At 39.8% G+C, this 19,013-nt stretch overlaps 1 protein-coding gene across 4 annotated transcripts in view; it reads right to left on the bottom strand.

Moving 5' to 3' along the window:
• LOC133499626 (cytotoxic granule associated RNA binding protein TIA1-like) overlaps positions 1-19,013 on the bottom strand; it is a 42,728-nt gene that overhangs the window by 20,005 nt on the left and 3,710 nt on the right. For 3 of the 4 annotated variants that reach the window (XM_061817847.1, XM_061817844.1, XM_061817845.1), the window contains exons 5-10: positions 14,212-14,266; positions 13,345-13,432; positions 9,847-9,922; positions 2,753-2,861; positions 2,577-2,675; positions 215-299 (exon numbers count right to left, since the gene is read on the bottom strand). In XM_061817847.1, coding sequence (XP_061673831.1) covers positions 215-299; positions 2,577-2,675; positions 2,753-2,861; positions 9,847-9,922; positions 13,345-13,432; positions 14,212-14,266 — 512 coding nt within the window. The remainder of the gene's footprint in view (positions 1-214; positions 300-2,576; positions 2,676-2,752; positions 2,862-9,846; positions 9,923-13,344; positions 13,433-14,211; positions 14,267-19,013) is intronic. The other variant, XM_061817846.1, reaches the window with a different exon arrangement.

Genomic DNA, 19,013 nt, shown 5'->3' with positions numbered 1-19,013 from the left:
AAAAGTTCTGCCATAAAACCTCACTTCATGTATTACAATATTCCCCTTTATTTAATTTCCGCCTAATACTTTTAACTCATTTTAGTGCTGTTATCATTGTCTGAAAGGGGGTATTCGTAAATTCTGTATTTTATAGGAAGTAGAAAAAAACGGAACATTTCACACATTCTGGTATAGTATTTCAGACATTCTAGAACATTTTGTTTCAACATACCTTATAAACGAATAGCCTTTATCTGGGAAAACCCTTATTTCCATAATTTGCCCAAAAGGAGAAAAGGTCTGTCTCATCAGTTGTTCTGGAAGGCAAAAATGGAAGGTAATTGTCATCAATACTTAATATAGATTCAATTAAAAAATTAATAATAGCATAATGTACAATGTTCAAGCCTATGCGTTTGAGCAAGAATACACACGGGCAGATCTTGACGTGTTGGAGAGGGGGCGTGGCACTGACGACAAACAATAATCCCATTATATGGACCGCAGAGATTTGTTTGGTGGTGATGGATGAGATCTTGCCCAAAGTGAAGGGGTTCAAGTATCTCTGGGTCTTGTTCATGAGTGAGGGAAGAATGGAGCCGGAGATCGACAGGCGCATTGGTACAGCGTCTGCAGTGATGCAGACTTTGTATTGGTCCATTGTAGTGAAGAGGGAGCTAAGATAAAAAGCGAACCTCTCAATTTACCAGTCGATGTACGTTACTACCCTCACCTATGGACACCAGATGTGGGTCGTGACCGAAGAACAAGGCCCCAGATAAGAGCGGCCGAAATGACTTTCCTCCAAAGGGTGTCCGGGCTTTCCCTTTGGCGATAGGGTGACAAGCTCGGTCATCCGGGAGGGACTCAGTGTCGAGCCGCTGCTCCTCCACAGGTGTCCTCTGTGGTGTGATAATTTTACTTTCGATGCTACACTTGAGTGTGTACAACATTGTCAGTAATGACTTGCCTCGATAGCCTACAGATGTGAAATGCAACTGTTCCTCGTCAACGGCATCATATGGTAGATTACTAAAACATGGTGGCATGCAAGCTGACAGTGTAACCAGTGTGTATTTATACTGCATCCATTATTCGTGGATTTTTGTTATTCGTAGGGGTGTAAGGAACGTCACCCAAGCGAATAACAGGGGAACACTGTATAGTCGTATTTTTGGGACTGACTCAAAAACTTATTACACCTGAATGTGGGGATCCTCTGTCATTCCTCTGTGAAGATCCTCTCCAGTTATCTTCTGTCTGGCCACTCTGCCATTAAGCTCCAACTGGTGGAGGACTGTAGAGATGGTTAAGTTTCTAGAACTTTGTCGCGTCTTCTGTCTCCATCTCTGGAGGTCATCCATAGTGATCTTTGAGTTCTTCATTACCTCTCTCACCAAGGTTCTTACCCCCCGATAGCTCAATTTTGATGGACAGCCAGCTCTAAAAAGGGTTCTGGTCATCCCAAACATCTTCCATTTAAGGATTATGAAGGCCACCCATGCTCTTAGGACTTAAATTCATCTTTCATTTGATTGCAACTTGTTGTTCTGTCGCTGCAGTTGAAAAACACCCTCATATCATATGCTACCACCACCATCCTTTACTGCTGGGACTATATTGAACAGTGCCTGGTTGCCTCAAGATACCACTTAAATTGAATCCCAAAAAGTTCAATCTTGGTCTCATCAAATCATATATTTTATTTTCCACCATTTTAGAGTTCAGGTGGTTTTTTTTCCAAGCAAATTCCATGCAGGCTTTCAAGTGTCTTGCACTGAGGAGAGGCTTCTGTCAGGCCACTCTGCCATTAAGCTCAAACTGGTGGAGGGCTGTAGTAATGGTTAAGTTTCTAGAACTTTGTCACGTCTCCTGTCTCCATCTCTGGAGGTCATCCATAGTGATCTTTGAGTTCTTCTTTACCTCTCTCACCGAGGTTCTTACCCCCCGATAGCTCAATTTTGATGGACAGCCAGCTCTAAAAAGGGTTCTGGTCATCCCAAACATCTTCCATTTAAGGATTATGAAGGCCACCCATGCTCTTAGGACCCTTAAACGCAGCAGATTTTTTTGTAAACTTGGCTAGATTTTTGCCTTGCCACCGTAGTCTTGAAGATTTACAGGCAGGTGCTCTGACCTCCTAATTCTCATTTATTTGCGCTGTAAGGTCTTATATGGACAGGTGTGTGGCATTCCTAATCAAATCCAATCATTATAATCAGACAGCTGAACTCCAATAAAGGTGTAGAACTATCTCAAGGATGATGAGCAGAAATGGAAAACACCGGAGTTAAATAAATGAGTGTTACACCAAAAGGTCTAATAGTAATGGCTGTGTGACGTATCATTTACTTTCTTAACAATATATTATTTCTGTCAATAACGGGTGGTGTGTGTACACTGATGTGGAAAAAATGAAAAACAATTTGAGCAAACATCTGAAATATAACTAATTTAAGTGGGTCTAAATATTGTCCATACCCACTGTATAAGTTGCAGTCTGTATGTATGTACATAATTATTTGCAATCATGTGAAAAATAAATCAATGGAACGTAATTATGATGTCATTAAAATTGGTAGAGGCAGTTTCACCTGTCAGTCCAGTGCTGACACCACCACAGTACACGGTGCAATTACTGGGGCTGGACTGGTTTACAACTTCATCAAAGGACAGGTGCTTGGAGTTACCTGCTGAGAAAAAGAAAATACTGCATGACAACATCTAACATGAGCGAGCAGTCGCTCCATATTTATTTATAATCACATACTTTCATAGCTGGTCTTTGGCCCAGGGGGTTTTCTTGTGGCCCAGTTTGTTCGGATTTGCCTGCCTCCTAACCATTGACCCCCCATCTGCTGAATGGCATTTTCAGCTTCCTAGAAAAACACACACACACACACACACACACACACACACACACACACACACACACACACACAACACACACACACACACAAGGGAAATGAAATTAATTGCATTTGACATCTCAACTGGCTGACAAAAAAGTAAAATACAGGCTATATGGTGGATATGAAAAATTATCAGACCCCGGTAAAATTTCATATTTAAGCCATTTGTTAAACTAAATTAAAATTAATGCCACTTTATACTTCCTTACATGCACAAGCGATGATTCGCAGAGGGCTAGCACAGTATCAGAGACCTGAATGTTTAAAGGCATCAGTCAGGAAAATTTTCGAAAAGAAGACACTGAAAGACCTCCATTAAATTCTGGGAAGTATTGGCTGCTACTACATGTGCAAACAATCTTTCAATTTCATGTGTGTGTGGGCTACAGTTTGCAAAAACAAATATCCCAACCACGTAGGGCAGGGGTGCCTAACATGTCGATTTGATCGACCAGTCGATCACCTCGGCTGTTTTGGTCGATGTGTTCTGCCCTGCAAGATGTCAAAGTATTCTTCTGTTTTTGCATATTTATTATTTTCGCTATTAATCAGTTACATTTGTACACAGCCTTATTAATCTAATACTTTAGTGTAATTCCGCATCTGACCTCTGGGTGGCAGCACTTATTCATTCGTGCCTACTATTTACCATAATTTCTCGAAAATAATGGTCAAATTTTTCCAAAAATATTTTCAAAAAGTTAATGAAGCGCATTAAATTTAGGCATGGATGGAAAATACAATCACATTGTATAGTTGTACACAGGTATATAGAATGGTTAAAAAAAAAAAAAAAAAAAGGTACACATATACATTTCGATATGATATTCGATGTCTTATGTTACACATTTATGTTTATTACCGTAATGTGTGCCCCCTACTTGAACTCTATGACCTCCTCGGGGAGTGTGCATTTTACGATCGTTAGCGTAACATGTTTGTTGCTACTAACGGCTAATTGTGCAGTTGCTTTTAAAAGAAATGTCATCATTCGTGCCGATGACGCCGCCAAGCCTGAAGTAGTGCCGCAGTCCGAAACAATAGCTTGCCTCAATGGCTTCAGGTGGATATAAAAATAACGAGCTCAAACTACGTAATACGAGCGTCATGGGCACATAAAAAAAAAAGCACGGGAGAGTGCACACAATTGAAATGGTCGCTTTTTTTTTTTTTCATGTCCTTATTACCCTCGTTTCCTGACGCGATAGGAAAGCTATGGCGTCAGGTGGGCAAGAGGCTGCGCTGCGGAACCAAAACTCTTGGGATTAAAAAAAATGTTTCCCCACAAACGCCATTGATGGCATAGAGGATGACATGCTGTGGTAGCAAAATAGGATCACTGTTCATAAATTCAGGAGGCACCAGAACTGGACCAATTCACCAAAGGTAGCTACAATATATATTTTTCAGATTGGAGAGGAGCCGGATGTTGCTTTTGAAGTCTTGGCCAAGGATGTGTAATGTAGAGGATAAACTGCACCACAAACGAACGTTTTATGCACAAATACTCCATGCAAAAAAATGTCAAGTAGTAAAATATTTATTTATTAAGACTGTAATGTGTTATCAACAGTATTAATAAAATGTTATACCATCATCGAGGATTTATTTTAGTTGGTTAAGGGATTCTGTTCTGACAATTACGGGGACCAAGTCAAGCGTAGCCTGTCTCGAGATTATATTACGGCTCCATCAGCACATGCACAATGATTATTATTAATGATTGTTGTACAGACATTTTTTTTTAAAAAACAATACAAGTACAAATCTAACAAAATATAAATACAGATAATTCCCAATATTTTGAGCATATGGGTAGCAGCAAATTGGTGATGCGCATTGTACATTGGTAGAATGGTTTTCCTGATTTTTTTAGGTCAACTTTGCGCATTATACTTCAGGACGCCATATACTCGAGAAATTACGGTAGTTTCTGTAAGCCTCTTGCTTTCTCCACAGCAGTCGTTGTGATGCGACATTTTCGGGGTTCCTTACGCCATCCATAAAAATATTTTGGTTTTCAGTAACAAGAGTGGGAAAAAAAAAAAACAAGTAGGCAGGAATTTTTTTTTTCTTGAAAAGGTCCATTTCATAATATTCTGAAAATATTTTGGTCCATATACCACCAATAAATATATTCAGTGTACCTTATGTTTTAGCTTTTGTATATATATATATATAAATTTTTTTCAATTCACATTTTTAACTTTCCAATAATGATTTAAAAATCACTGATGGGCATATCTGGATAACATACGTAGCTTCTTCTTTGGATACTGAACTTGGGAATGAGGCGCTGGCTCTGTTGACCACTTCCAGGACTTTGTCTAAAACGTGGCTGTTTCCAAGATCACCTTTATTTTTTAACGGGAAGGAAAGGTCTTGACTTTTCCCTGGCAGCTGCCATCATAGTGACAAATGCATCCTATTTTGGGCCGTTCAGCAGTGGCATTTTTCCTCAAATGAAAAATCACTACCCTAAGATCTGGATCGCACTGCAATAATGTCTCAAAATCATGAGAACATTCGCTTTGGATGCCACCGTGCGTTTGCTCCAGTTGCATTGCCTTTATCTCAGATATCATGTCATCTCCAAATTCTTCGGGGGCAATTTGTTTGAATGCCTCATGGAGTGTTAAAGAAGGGCTCACCTTTGTCAACTTATTACTCACGATGTATTCGCTGTTCAAAATAAGCGAGAAACCAAATGGCAAGCGAACCACCATTATAGCCGATAGCGTGAGGCAGACGGCGAGAAAATCACTTCCTGAATGGTTCGTACTTGAGACAGGAGCCAGGTTACTTCCTTTGTCCAGACTTACGTTCCCTTTGTGTATTTAAAAAAAAAAAAAATGCAGATGTCAGCAATATTATTTGCTGTTGAATATTTACGTTCGGTCGGGTTACAGGAAACCTAAATATTTTTATGGATGGCCTTAGCCAAAAGGTTGTTTTGGACAATACACATACTGGGGGGCATACCTGGAGCATCCTCTGCCACACCCAACTTTCCCCCTTTAATGTACGCATGCTGTCCTCAGTCACGTCCGCCTTTCCTCTATATAAGCAGGGTGTTGGCCGGAAATGCTGCCATCACTCAAGCGGAGTGTTCAAAGTAAAACAAAATTTACAGATTTTGAAGCTCAGTGCACACATAAGGCACGCCCCATTATAAGGCACCCCATCCATTTTGGAAAAAATGTAAGACTTTTAAGTGGGCCTTATGGTTGTGAAAATACAGTACTCTGAGTTGCAATCCTGCACAATATATCTGAACCCAAAAGCTGGTTTACTTTTATATCGTAGTATTATGGGTTTTTTTTCCCCATGTATTTTGATGTACTACTATAAATATGACAGCCAATGTAGTTATAAAAAAAAAAAATTAAAATGGGACAGACAGCACATAATCAGACTATAAGAGATGAAAAAAATTGCGCTTTCACGATAGCACTTTGTCAGTCTACTGCAATAAAGTCTTGGATGCCACTGCATCGTATTTTTTAAGATCATTGATCTTTACCTTGTCAATTGACCCCTCCGTACAGGGCACTTAACCACGCCTCCTGAAGTTACGTCACCCCAACGTGTGCTAACCTCAGACAAAAAAATTAGCAAAAATGGCGGCGCAGGAAGAAAAGACTAGAGCGAAATTGTCCGATTTACCAGCTGATTTCTCACTCGCATTCTTGGCGAATAGTGAAATATCGTTGAAAAGCAGACAGCAGGGCTTCAAGTATTTCAGCAAGGGGTATTTCAATGGTATTTACATGCATATCGACGGAGAAACCATTGATATTAGCGCGAGATCTTCCCGGAGTCAGAGGAAGACCGAGAAGCCACATAATAAAATATATTATAACCTAAAGGTTAGGGTCATATCACACTTGTGTGCAGAATCTGTATGTGTATCTGTACAGCAGTTTGTGAACCGCTGTATGAAGGAAAAGAAGGCGAGGCTTGATTTACGAGTTGTTTCTCTCGTTTTCTTTGTGTAACGTCACGCGCTCCCCTCAATAATTATTCTTGAATTAGTGCCAAACCTACGTAAGTCCCGACCGAGTACGACAATAACTACTTTATAGTGTCCTCAAACATCCTTCCTTCAGTCTTGGTGTCTCGGTGCACGTCGAAGGCATTTAGGACTCGCTAGTCCGGTTTAGCTAAGCTCGGTAGCCGCCGAACAGAGACACGTTTGTGCAGTCAGATCATCGCAAAATATCGCTCAACACAGATCGAGTGTGTCAATCATTCACACGTAGCTATGTTATGCAAGCGAAGAACTACTAATTCATTTATATGAGACATGTATTGAAAATCAAATTTAGGGCTTACCTTCGTGCAAACATATCAGTTCCGGTTGATTTTAGATGGATTCAGTTGATCATACGATCTTCCACAAAGTTTGATCCATCGAAGACATTTTTCGTACTCGGTCTTGTGTTACAGTTGATATTAGATGGATTCAGTTGATGATGCGGTCTTCCACAAAGTTTGATCCATCGAAGACATTTTTCGTACTGGGTCTTCGGTTTTGGAAAGGGTACGAATTGCACTCCACCAACTAGCCTTTCAGGATACCTGTCGTCACTATTAGAAAGTCCGTGACTTCACCTCTTAACCATATCGATTGTTAAAGTATCCAAATACGCGATAAAACGCTAACAAAAGCTATACTGGACCATGCAACGTTGTCTGAGGGAACGGCGGATGCCAAAAGGGCCGTGGTTTATGCAGATCTTTGGCCTCTGATTGGTCAGCGATGCGGAGGGGTCAATTCAAATGCTGCTAAATACACTTGTTACTACGGGCATGACAATCAATCGCGTCGTATTACAAGAACTAAATGGGGAAACACTGTGCTCACCGGTGCTCAAGAGAGTACTTTAATTCAAGGTTTGCTTGAGATATATTAACGTACTTTTAAATACGATACAGCTCGCAAGCAAGCAACAAAACGTGGCCTAGCAAAGTAGTGCGAGCTTTCTTGCTAGTGGTTGTATATAAACACATTGATGTTCTTTCGAATCATGCTCTAACATTTCGGTGGGGATGAAGTAATTTAATTACAATAAAGTAATTTAATTATAGTAACTTAGCATCCATTATTTCCGTTATGTTGCAATGTTGACTTGACCTGACTGAATACTTGATCTGACCAGAGCAGTGATTTCCATCCTTTATGGAGGAAAAGCAAATATCTTACAATTAGAAATAGAAGACCAATAATCAGTTCTGTATCATTATGCTTCACTGACACAAACAGATTAAAAAATATACTGTAATTTCTCATATATAATGCACTAAATTTTCCAAAAATATATATAAAAAAAAATAAATCAAGAGATAATTATATTTAGGTATGGATCAAAAATAAAGAAAATCAAATGTATAGTCATATACAGGTACATAGTGGTTAAAAAAAGGTATACATATACATTTCGATGTGATATTCGATGTCTTATGTTACACATTTCTATGTATTAGAGTAATGAGCGCCACCAAGCTGAGCTCGCTGACCTGCTCGCCGGAGTTTGTCTTTTTACAATCGTTAGTGTCGCATATTTGTTGTTACTGTACCAAACATCAGAAGCGCCTCCCCGAGAGTTTGATTGAACTTAAACTAAGACAAAATATGTCGACTACAAGGGCTGGTTATGCGGTCGCTTCTAAAAGAAAAGTGTCATCACTCCTGCCGAAGAAGTGGTCAACCAGGGAGGGCGCACACAATTAAAATGCTCCCCATTTTTTTTTTATGTGCCCATTACGCTTGTTTCTACATAGTTTGAACTCTTGCTGTTTTGATAGCAACCTAACCCCATAGAAAACCTGCGATACATTGTAGCCGAATGGAGGGCAAGAGGCTATGCTGTTAGCACTGTCTTCAAAAAATGTTTCCTCACAAACGCCATGGATGGCACAGAGGATGTCATGCTGTGGAGCAAAATGGAAATCACTGTTCATGATGCAATGCAGGAGGCACCGGAACTGTACCAAGTCATCAATGATGAGTTCCACAATGATGCAGCAAAGGTAGCTACGATGGATCTTTTTCAGATCGGACATGAGTCGGATGCTTGTTTTGAAGGCTTGGGCAAGGTTTGTGGATAAACTGCACTATGCACAAACATTTTATGTATAAATATTTAATGCAAAAAAATGTTTCTGCACAAAGTTTATGTTAAACTGTGTTAAATATATTTACGATAGTACGTGTTATCAACACTATTATTAAAATGTTATGCCATCATTGAGCATTTACAGTATTTTAGTTGGTAGAGGGTTTCTGTTTTGACAATTGCAGGGACCAGGACAAGCATCTCCTGTGGCCTGTCCAGAAATACATACTGAACAGTTTTACCGCTACATCAGCACAGGCACAAAGATTATTATGAATGACTGTAGTACACACAATTTTTTTAAAAACAATATAATGTATAAACAAAAGTACAACCCTAGCAAAATAGAAATACAAATAATTCCTAGTATTTGAGCATATGGAAAGCAGCAAAATGGTGGTGCGCATTGTACGTTGGTAGAAGGGTTTTCTGATATTTTTTTTAGGTCAACTTTGGGGTGTGCATTATACACGAGGAATTATGGCACATTTGTTGTAAATATATAATTTTGAGCAATTAAGTACACGAGTAAATACAGTAAATGAACAGGACATTTAAATAGACATTGTTCCATCTTTTGATCGGATCAATCATCAGTTATTGGTTCCTTTAAACCAAAAAAATCCTGATCGTGTAAACCCTACTAAGAAAATTTCTGTACTTTGAACATTTAAATAATGACTATAAAGCTCAAATTAGTTCATTGGTCATTTTGTTAAATTTTTCATAGTTATTGAAATATTTTCTGAAAACATCACTATATAATTTTGAGGCCATATCACCTACCCCAACAAGTAACTCCCAAACTACTATAAAGTGAAACAACTACTTACCCACTTGTTGAAGAAAGACACAAAGCCATAGCCTTTAGATTTCCCTGTGGTTATATCTTTCACAACACGTGCATCTCTGTAGAAAGATTTCAGAAATATGAACACTATGACACACCCATATTTAACGCAACAAGCTCTTATTCCTCAAAGACTGACCAGGAAATAACATGATCGATCTCTCAAGCAGCCACCTATCCTTCATTTTTCAGACTGTAAGGGGCACTTTATACCCTTACATTTTCTCAAAAATTGACAGTGTGTCTTAATAGTATAATCCGGTGTGCCTCATGTATGATTTCTGTTTGTGCTTACTGATTTTTAATTGATTTTATGTGGTACACAGCGCTCACATCTCTTTCTAAATGTTTTAGTACGAGTGTGGTAAACTAAAAAAGTAGCATCGCATGATAGATTGCCATGGCTATCATAATCAGGGCCCTCGTGGGGTAATATGTTACATGCTTCAACATACAGTGGTACTTTGACATACAAGTAACTTGACGTACAAATTTTTCGAGATACGACTTGCTGCCCGGACAATCTTTTGCTTTGTGTTGCTGGCCAGGATTTGATGTATGGTCGACTGGCGGTAGATGTCGCTGCAATCTTTTAGATGCTGAAATGCACAGGTGCCACTCAGCTTCTCGAGCTTCACTCTGTCTTTCCGTTTGTGCACCTCGGCTCGGTGGCATCTCTGTGCAGCTTTGTTCGCATCCCTTTATTTTGCATTTAGTACAAGTGAATTTTCAACCATGGGGCCCAAGAAGGCAATTGCGAAGGAAAGTGGTGAGAAGAAGATGATGTCAATGGATGTGAAATAATAGAATATTTGACAGAGTTATGACCTTTCTACGTCAATCATATTGGAATGCCCTCGGTAAACGGGAATGAAGAAAAGGAGCCACCACTGAGTTTTAGTCACTTTTTATTCAACCCTTCAGCAGCACACAGCTCAAGTTGAAGAACTAGCTGCTGCTTCGCCACACAGTTGCCTGCCTAGTGTGCTTTAGATCGTCCCCCTCTACACTCTTTAAGGAGTAAACTCATAATTACAGACTCTATACAGTATATACAATTCTCAAGTATAAGAAATCCATCAAGTTGATAACGCCATCTAAGGACGTGAAAATTATTTTGAAGCTCCGGAGCTAAGGAGGAGTTTACGATAGAGGAAGTAAAGGAGTGACAGATGCATCAGCATAAGAAAAGTGAAAGTTCTGACGAGGAGACAGAGGAGGAGTTTCTACCACCGAGATAAAGGAATTGTTGATTGTTGTGGGGGAACGTTTCAGACTTTGTAAAGAAAAAGTTGCAACTGGCCATGCTTTGGTGCTATGTAATGACACGTGAATTTTGGCATAATTCAGATAGAAATAATCCGAGGAAGGCTTGGTGGCATATTCTGATATTTTAAAGATTTGGGATACAGCTGCAAATAAGTATTTGAACACCTGAGAAAATCAATGTTAATATTTGGTACAGTAGCCTTTGTTTGCAATTACAGAGGTCAAACGTTTCCTGTAGTTGTTCACCAGGTTTGTACACACTCCAGGAGGGATTTTGGCTCACTAAGATCTCTCGATCAAACAGGTTTCTGGGCTGTCGCTGAGAAACACCGAGTTTCAGCTCCCTCCAAAGGTTTTCTATTGAGTTTAGGTCTGGAGACTGGCTAGGCCACGCCAGAACCTTGATATGCTTCTTACGGAACCACTCCTTGGTTTTCATGGCTGTGTGCATCGGGTCATTGTCATGTTGAAAGACCCAGCCACGACCCATCTTCAATGCTCTGACTGAGGGAAAAATGGTTCACACAACACATGGCCGCGGTTATACTCTCCTCAAAACAGTGCAGTCATGCTGTCCCATGTGCAGAAAAACACCCCCAAAGCATGATGCTACCACCTCCATGCTTCACAGAAGGGATGGTGTTCTTGGGATAGAACTTCGTCTTTTTCCAAACAGTTAGTGGAATTATGACTAAAAAGTTCCATTTTGGTCTCATCTGACCACAAAACCTTCTCCCATGACTACTCTGTGTAATCAAAATGGTCATTGGCAAACAGGCCTTGACATGTGCTGGTATAAGCAGGGGAACCTTCAATGCCATGCATGACTTCAAACCATGACATCTTAGAGTATTACCAACAGTCACCTTGGAAACTGTGGTCCCAGCTCTTTTCAGGTCAAGGCCAAGTCTTGTCGTGTAGTCCTGGGCTGATCATTGAGACCCCACGGAGTTATATCTTGCATGGGGCTCCACTCCGATTGAGATTGACCTTCATGTTTAGCTTCTTCCATTTTCTAGTGATTGCTCCAACAGTGGAGCTTTTTTCACCAAGCTGCTTGGCTATTTCTCTCGCCCTTTCCAGCAATTGGAGTTGTACAATTTTGTCTCTGGTGTCTTTGGGCAGCTCTTTGGTTTTGGCCAAGTTACAAGTTTGAGTCTTACTGATTGTATGGTGTAGACAGGTGTCTTTGTGCAGCTAACAACTTTACACAGGTGCATCTGATTCAGGATAATACATGAAGTGGAGGTGGACTTTTAAAGGTAGACTAACAGGTCTTTGAGGGTCAGAATTCTATTTGATAGACAGGTGTTCAAATACTTATTAGCAGCTGTATCACAAAAATAAATCGTTTTAAAAAAAAAATCATACATTATTATTTCTGGATTTTTCTTTATAGATTATCTCTCTCATTGTGGACATGCACCTACGATGAAAATTTCAGACTCCTCCATGATTTCTAAATGGGAGAACTTGCAATATAGCAGGGTCTTCAAATACTTATTTTCTTCACTGTAAGGGCAAATTGAGATAATAACTCAGGCACAGGACAAATTAAACTTGTATCTCTAGGTACCACTGCACAGCGCTGTGAAAAATGATTTGCCCCCTTCTGATTTCCTTTTTTTTTTTTTTTGCACATCTATCACACAAACAAAGGTTTCAAATCAACCAATTTAATATTACACAGAGACAAAACAAGGAAATACAAAACACAGTTTTCAAATGACAATTACATTGCTCAGATTTTCTATAAGTGATATTAAAATTGGATTGATGATTTGAAATGTGTGTGTGATAGATATGCAAAATAACCAGGATGGGGCAAATACATTTTTACATCGAAGTAGTAGTATAGGGTGTGTATCAGTGACTTATATGACAGTTCAAGTCACTGCCAGTTTTTTTAGTCATGTGACTTGCCAAAATGGCGGCGCCCATGAAAATTCGTAATTGTCAATTAAAATCTTTCAAAACACCATTAAATGATATCGGATTAACCTCAAATTTCCAAGGTTAGGATGAAGGATTAAGGTTTTTCATTGTTCAGCGGAGTATTCCTTTAATATGCCGTATAATCTGGTGCATTTTATATCATAAAAGAATCATTCAATGATATTGCGCTTTATAATCCAGTGCACTTTATAGTCTGAAACAAACTATATTTTCTTCTGTCACCAGTACGTAATATGGAAAGTCAAATATTACTTACGATATTCTGCCAAAAGGACCAAAGGCAGCTTTAACGTCTTCTGTAGTTATTTCTGGGCTGAGGTCTCCAACGAAAACATGAAAGTGATCTTTGTGGGTGGAGAAAAAATGTTCATGTTCAAAATTTATATTCTTCGCCAACATACACTGGAGTCATACTAAAGGAATAATATGGAGTTTGAAAGAGCTGCAAGTGTGGCATTCCACCACTTTTTTTCTAAATGAAAATTTGTGTATGGTTATTTCAAGAAAAAGAACAATACATTTAATACAATAATGGTATAGTACAGTAACAACTTCTCAGGTGCAAGAAATAACACTTTACTCTGTGTCTTGTAGATACCACAAGTTCATTTTAATAGACAGACTTAATGCCAGATGTAAATATTTTTAAGTCAACATTCTTGATCAGGCCTTCATGAATTTGTGTATGACCTTGTATGTTATGCCATATACTACGAGTCAAAATGTCTTTAAAAATATTCATGAACTAAAGTTCCATCATAATGTTTAAATTTCAGTTCCATCACAGAATTTAAATTTCTTATTCTGTATTTCATAAGCTACGTTAAGTTAGCAACCTGGGTTTTACGTGCATGCATGCAGTCAAACTTGGTTTCATGAAATTAGATAAGCAAAATAGTAAAAAAAAAAAATGTACTTCATTCAAATTACTTAATTAACTAGTGACGATTAATACAGTAAATATATCTAAAAAGGGAGAAGATACTGTCTGAGATAAGAGGAAATAACGAAACTTTACATCCAAGGCATTTGAGACATTTAGAGTAAAATTGACAAACTATTTGGACAACTTGCAAATAAAATTTCATAGATAAAATAACATCATCCAGTAACTTGTACTTACTACTGGTGTCTTTTTTCTGGCTTGCTGGCGTAGTGGCCCAGTTGACTTTGACCTCCTGAAAAGGGACAAATAAAAGGCCAGGTGGGGTGGGATTTACAACAAGTGCTGACCATAACCTTTTGACCAAAGAATAAACATGCCTCGACCCCACCAATCATGTGACATCAGTTTTAATTTAGCTTTTAAGTAACTGAATTTTAGTCATGACAGCAATAAAATTAACGGAAAAATTTCTGATTTTGGTCTGTTGTATGATTAAAAAATAAAACTAAAGTTTAGTACGTAACAGTGCAAAAAATAGTATTCTTCATATGAGCATAATATAATACAGTATTTAATATACTTTACACCTTGAGGCTCTACCTGGCTGAGGTAACAGTCACTGAGATTTGATGAGCGCAATCGCGTGCCATCACACTTACAAATCTGCACAGTCGAGCACAAAAAAAAAATAAAATAAAAATCGCGCGTAAAATTTGTTATCAGTAGAAAAAATAGATATTGAAAGAATTCACTTATTATGTGTAGTCTTGACATTAATTTACGTGTTTATTTAATTAACGTTAAAGGAAGACTCTCCTCAAAATTCCTATGTACAATAAACCCTCCAATATGAAGTAATATTATTGCATATATTTTGTACAGTAATTTTAAAAAAAAAAAGGTGAAAATAAAGAACATATGTGAAATCCAAGCTAAATCTGGATATGTGTCAGCTTTCAGAGCCAAACCGAAAGAAACATCCTTGACCCCGCCCCTGACGTCGCCAGTACTTAGCATTACAGACCATTCGTTCTAGCTAAGCCAAGATGCCAATTTGTTCTGCATCAAAACTGAGAAAACGCACCCAAATTTGTCCTTCCTTAACCTCCCATGGGGTCAACCTGACAGGATAAAGCTGTGGCTGTCACAGTTGAGGCTCATTCATCAGCGGAGAAATTTGCATTTAATCATTATTCGTTATCAGCCGCTAAGTTATAGCCTCTCATGCTGGTACGGTAAAGCAACCACATACGTTATGAGGGTGGCGCGGCTATTCACTCCCGGACCTCCGTGTGTGGAGTTTGCGTGTAACCTGCCTCCTGCCCATTGACACCTGGGATAGGCTCCAGCACACCTTCGACCATCGTGCGGCTAAGAAAATGCGGAGATCCGGGCGTGTGCCCCAACACCCCCCACCCCACCGCCGCTGGATCACGAGAATCTTTGCCGCTTGAAAAGTACAACTTGGTGTTGGGAAAAAAAAAAAAACCTCTGACCACCACTTATATATTGTCTACATCTAAACCAACTCCTCAGAAAAGGATCAAATCTCCGGTCCATTTCACGGGACTGCTTCTGTTTGTCGTCAGCGCCACGTCCCTCCCAACACGTCAAATTCCGCATGTGTGTGTTCTGGCTCAAACGTTTGAAAATTGTTTTTTTTATTTTGGTTGCTCAATGGCCGGTATAGTAATAACACGGAGCATCAACTCGTTTTGATACTCGCTTTGCTGGTTCTCAGAACACAACACTTCCTGGTTACTATTTATGGCAATCCGCGCGTGGCCCCCACCCACCAGATCGCGAGAAGCTTTGCTGCTTGAAAAGTACAACTTGGTGTTAGGGAAAAAAAAAAAAAAGTCTGGCCACCTGCTATATATTCTCTCCATCTAAACCAACTCCTCAGAAAACCATCACGTTATGGGACTGTTATTCGTTGTCAGCACCACGTCCCTGCCAACACATTGAATTCCGCTTGTGTGTGTTATGGCTCAAACACTTGAACATTGTACATTATTTTTATTTTGTTTGCGCAATGGTCGGTATAGTAATAATACGGAGCATCAACTCGCTTTGATAGCTCTCAGAACACAACGCTTCCCGGTTACTATTTACAGCAATCCTGAAACATTACCTGTGTTATATCCCAGAAATGTTTTCAGCGTAACTGAATTTTCTTTGACATAGCTCATGATGTTGATGACTTTCGACGTAAATGCGCTCGCAGTAGGTGAAGCAGCTCGTAACATGCGTTTTTGGCATCACTTCCGAACATGCTCAATAAGGTTTACCTCCATTTCCTGTTTCCGGGTGAATACCGATTGTTTAGGATCAGGCTTCTTTTGTTATCAACGTTTATGAAATACACCCATAAATTAATGTCAAGTACAACATTCCCTCTATTTTTTACGTGTCTGAGCAAACACACTAAGCCCGTAAGCGCCTCCTTTAACTACTGTGAGCAACATCAGACGTATGCACTGTGGTCAGATTAGTGTCATCCATTGAAGTTACATGGCTCATTTAAAGATTCAAATTACAGCAATTACATTCCCATCAGAACATTTCTAAGAACAAATTTGTGTTTTGGCGGCACGATGGCAACTTTAGGTATATCTATATGTGTGTGTGTGCATATATATATATATATATATATATATATATATATTATATATATATATATCTCCGCCTGTGTGGAGATTGCATGTTCTCCAAGCCTGCGTGGGTTTCCTCCGGGCACTCCGGTTTCCTCCCACATTCCAAAAACATGCAACATTAATTGGACAGTCTAAATTACCCCTAGGTGTGATTGTGAGTGTGTTTCTTTGTCTCAATGTGCCCTGCAATTGACCCCTCCGTACAGGGCACTTAACCACGCCTCCTGAAGTGACGTCACGCCACATGCGCTCACGTAAGACAAACAGTAAAAATGGCAAATACAATACAATACATTCTTAACGGAGAGAGACGCCATGCTTCTGATTTCATTCAATCATTCACACGTACCAATGTTATGCTGGCGCAGAACGTCTCATTCATTTATACGAGACGTGTATTAAAAATCAAATTTAGGGCATATCTTCGTGCAAACATAGTCTGGTTAAGCTTCGGCCGCGAGCCAGCAAGAAATCAATACGTTTGTGCAGTCCGATCATCGCTAAATATCGCTCAACAAAGAATAAGTGTGGCAATCGTTCACACGTAGCAATGTTGGAAAGAAATCTATTGAAAATCAAATAGAGCATACCTTCGTGCAAACATATGTGTTCCGGTTGATATTAGATGGATTTAGTTGATGATGCGGTCTTCCACAAAGTTTGATCCATCGAAGGCATTTTTCGTACTGGGTCTTCGGTTTTGGAAAGGGTACGAATCGAACTCCACCAACTAGCCTTTCAGGATACCTGTCGTCACTATTACAAAGTCCGTGACTACACCTCTTAACCATATTTTTTGTTAAATAACCCAAATACGCGATAAAATGCTAACTAAACCTATACTGGACCATTCAATGTTGTCAGAGAAAATGGCGGGACCAAAAACGGGCTTTGGTTTATGCAGATCTCTGGCCTCTGATTGGTCAGTGACGCGGATTGCGCAATATCTACGGAGGGGTCAATTGGCTGGCAACCTGTTCAGGGTGTACCCCGCCTCCTGCCCATTGACAACTGGGATAGGCTCCAGCTCTCCTCGCGACCCTTGTGAGGATAAGCGGCAAAGAAAATGGATGGATGGATGGATGGAATGTGTTTTTGCAAAATTACAATAAAATTTCAACAAACAAAAAAAATACATTGCTAACTAAACCAAGCCAACTATGAACTATAAATTGAAAGGTCGCTTGCAACTTTGTTTCAATTTTTTCCCTGTCTGTTTTTCTTGGTGTAAAACTGAATTATTGCTTGCAGAACATCTTTAGCAATGCGTGTTGAAAGCTGAGCTCCCAAACAGTTGTAAAGCTCAAGTGTCGTCAAACGGATTATTTTTGGAATATTATAAATGAAAAACCCAGAGCCAATGTGTTTTTTTTTTTCACCAAAAAACATGATTTTGACGTATACAGCTTTTAGTAACTCCCACCATGAAAATCCTCTCGAGGGATTTGTTTTCGAGAAGAAGCAGGAAGTGACGATCAGGACAGAGGCACCCCCTCGTTGACTCGTTTGTTTCCATTAGTTTTACCTCCGGGAACGTAGCTCGTTGTTCCTTCGTGTTAGCCAAAATGCCGGCTTATTGCATTTCTGGACATTGCTTGAACACTTGGGAGAATGGAATTACCCTTCATAAGTTTGAAAGAGACCCTGTTCGTTGTGAAAAATGAATTACATGGGTGCAGAGGACGAGAGCTTCGTGGGTTCCAAATAACAGGTAGCTGTGTATACAGCTCCAAAAAAAAAATAAAAAATTGTTTGGGGCGGACCACGTAATTGGTCTCTCTCATAACGTAGCAAAAGATCCGCCTATGAAATTTGTTGATGTGCGCATACAGCTATAAAAAAATAATAGTGTAGGGCAGACCACATAATCGGTCCCTCTCATAACGTAACAAAAGGTCCGCGTATGAAATGTGTCGATGTGCGCGTCGCCCAGTGTTTTTCGAGTACTGCAGCGACTTTGAACATACCCCTAAAAGCAACATAGCTAAGGTCCACCTCTTCCTTGTATGCCACCATGGGCACCAAAACTCAGCCACACCGGCTGAGGTGCCGCGTTCGGCGGTCACAGCTTCTGCGAAGGCTGCGCGTCGGGCTTTGCGACGGGGGCGGCTCTGAAGAATCCATCCGAGAATGAGTTACTCGGTCGCGTGCGCGCATAAAGCACTCTGCTCGACTGTGACTAAAGCAGCACTGCTCGGCTCTCTCATAAGCCAGACCGGCCGGCTGCGATGGCTCATCTCCGCCGCGGGAGTGGATCGGACGGGATGTGGTTTGGCCGTGATCGGATATCATCTGAATATGGCTCGAAACAATAGTGTAATATTCCCCTGAGGGCTCAAAACAATAGTGTAATATTGCCCCGGTAACTTCACTCGGTTGTGT

This window comes from Syngnathoides biaculeatus, chromosome 4 (genome assembly GCF_019802595.1).
Source record: "Syngnathoides biaculeatus isolate LvHL_M chromosome 4, ASM1980259v1, whole genome shotgun sequence".
Taxonomy (NCBI): Eukaryota; Metazoa; Chordata; class Actinopteri; order Syngnathiformes; family Syngnathidae; genus Syngnathoides; species Syngnathoides biaculeatus.
The sequence above is the reverse complement of the archived record's forward strand: the minus strand, read 5'-3'. Positions and strand labels throughout refer to the sequence as shown.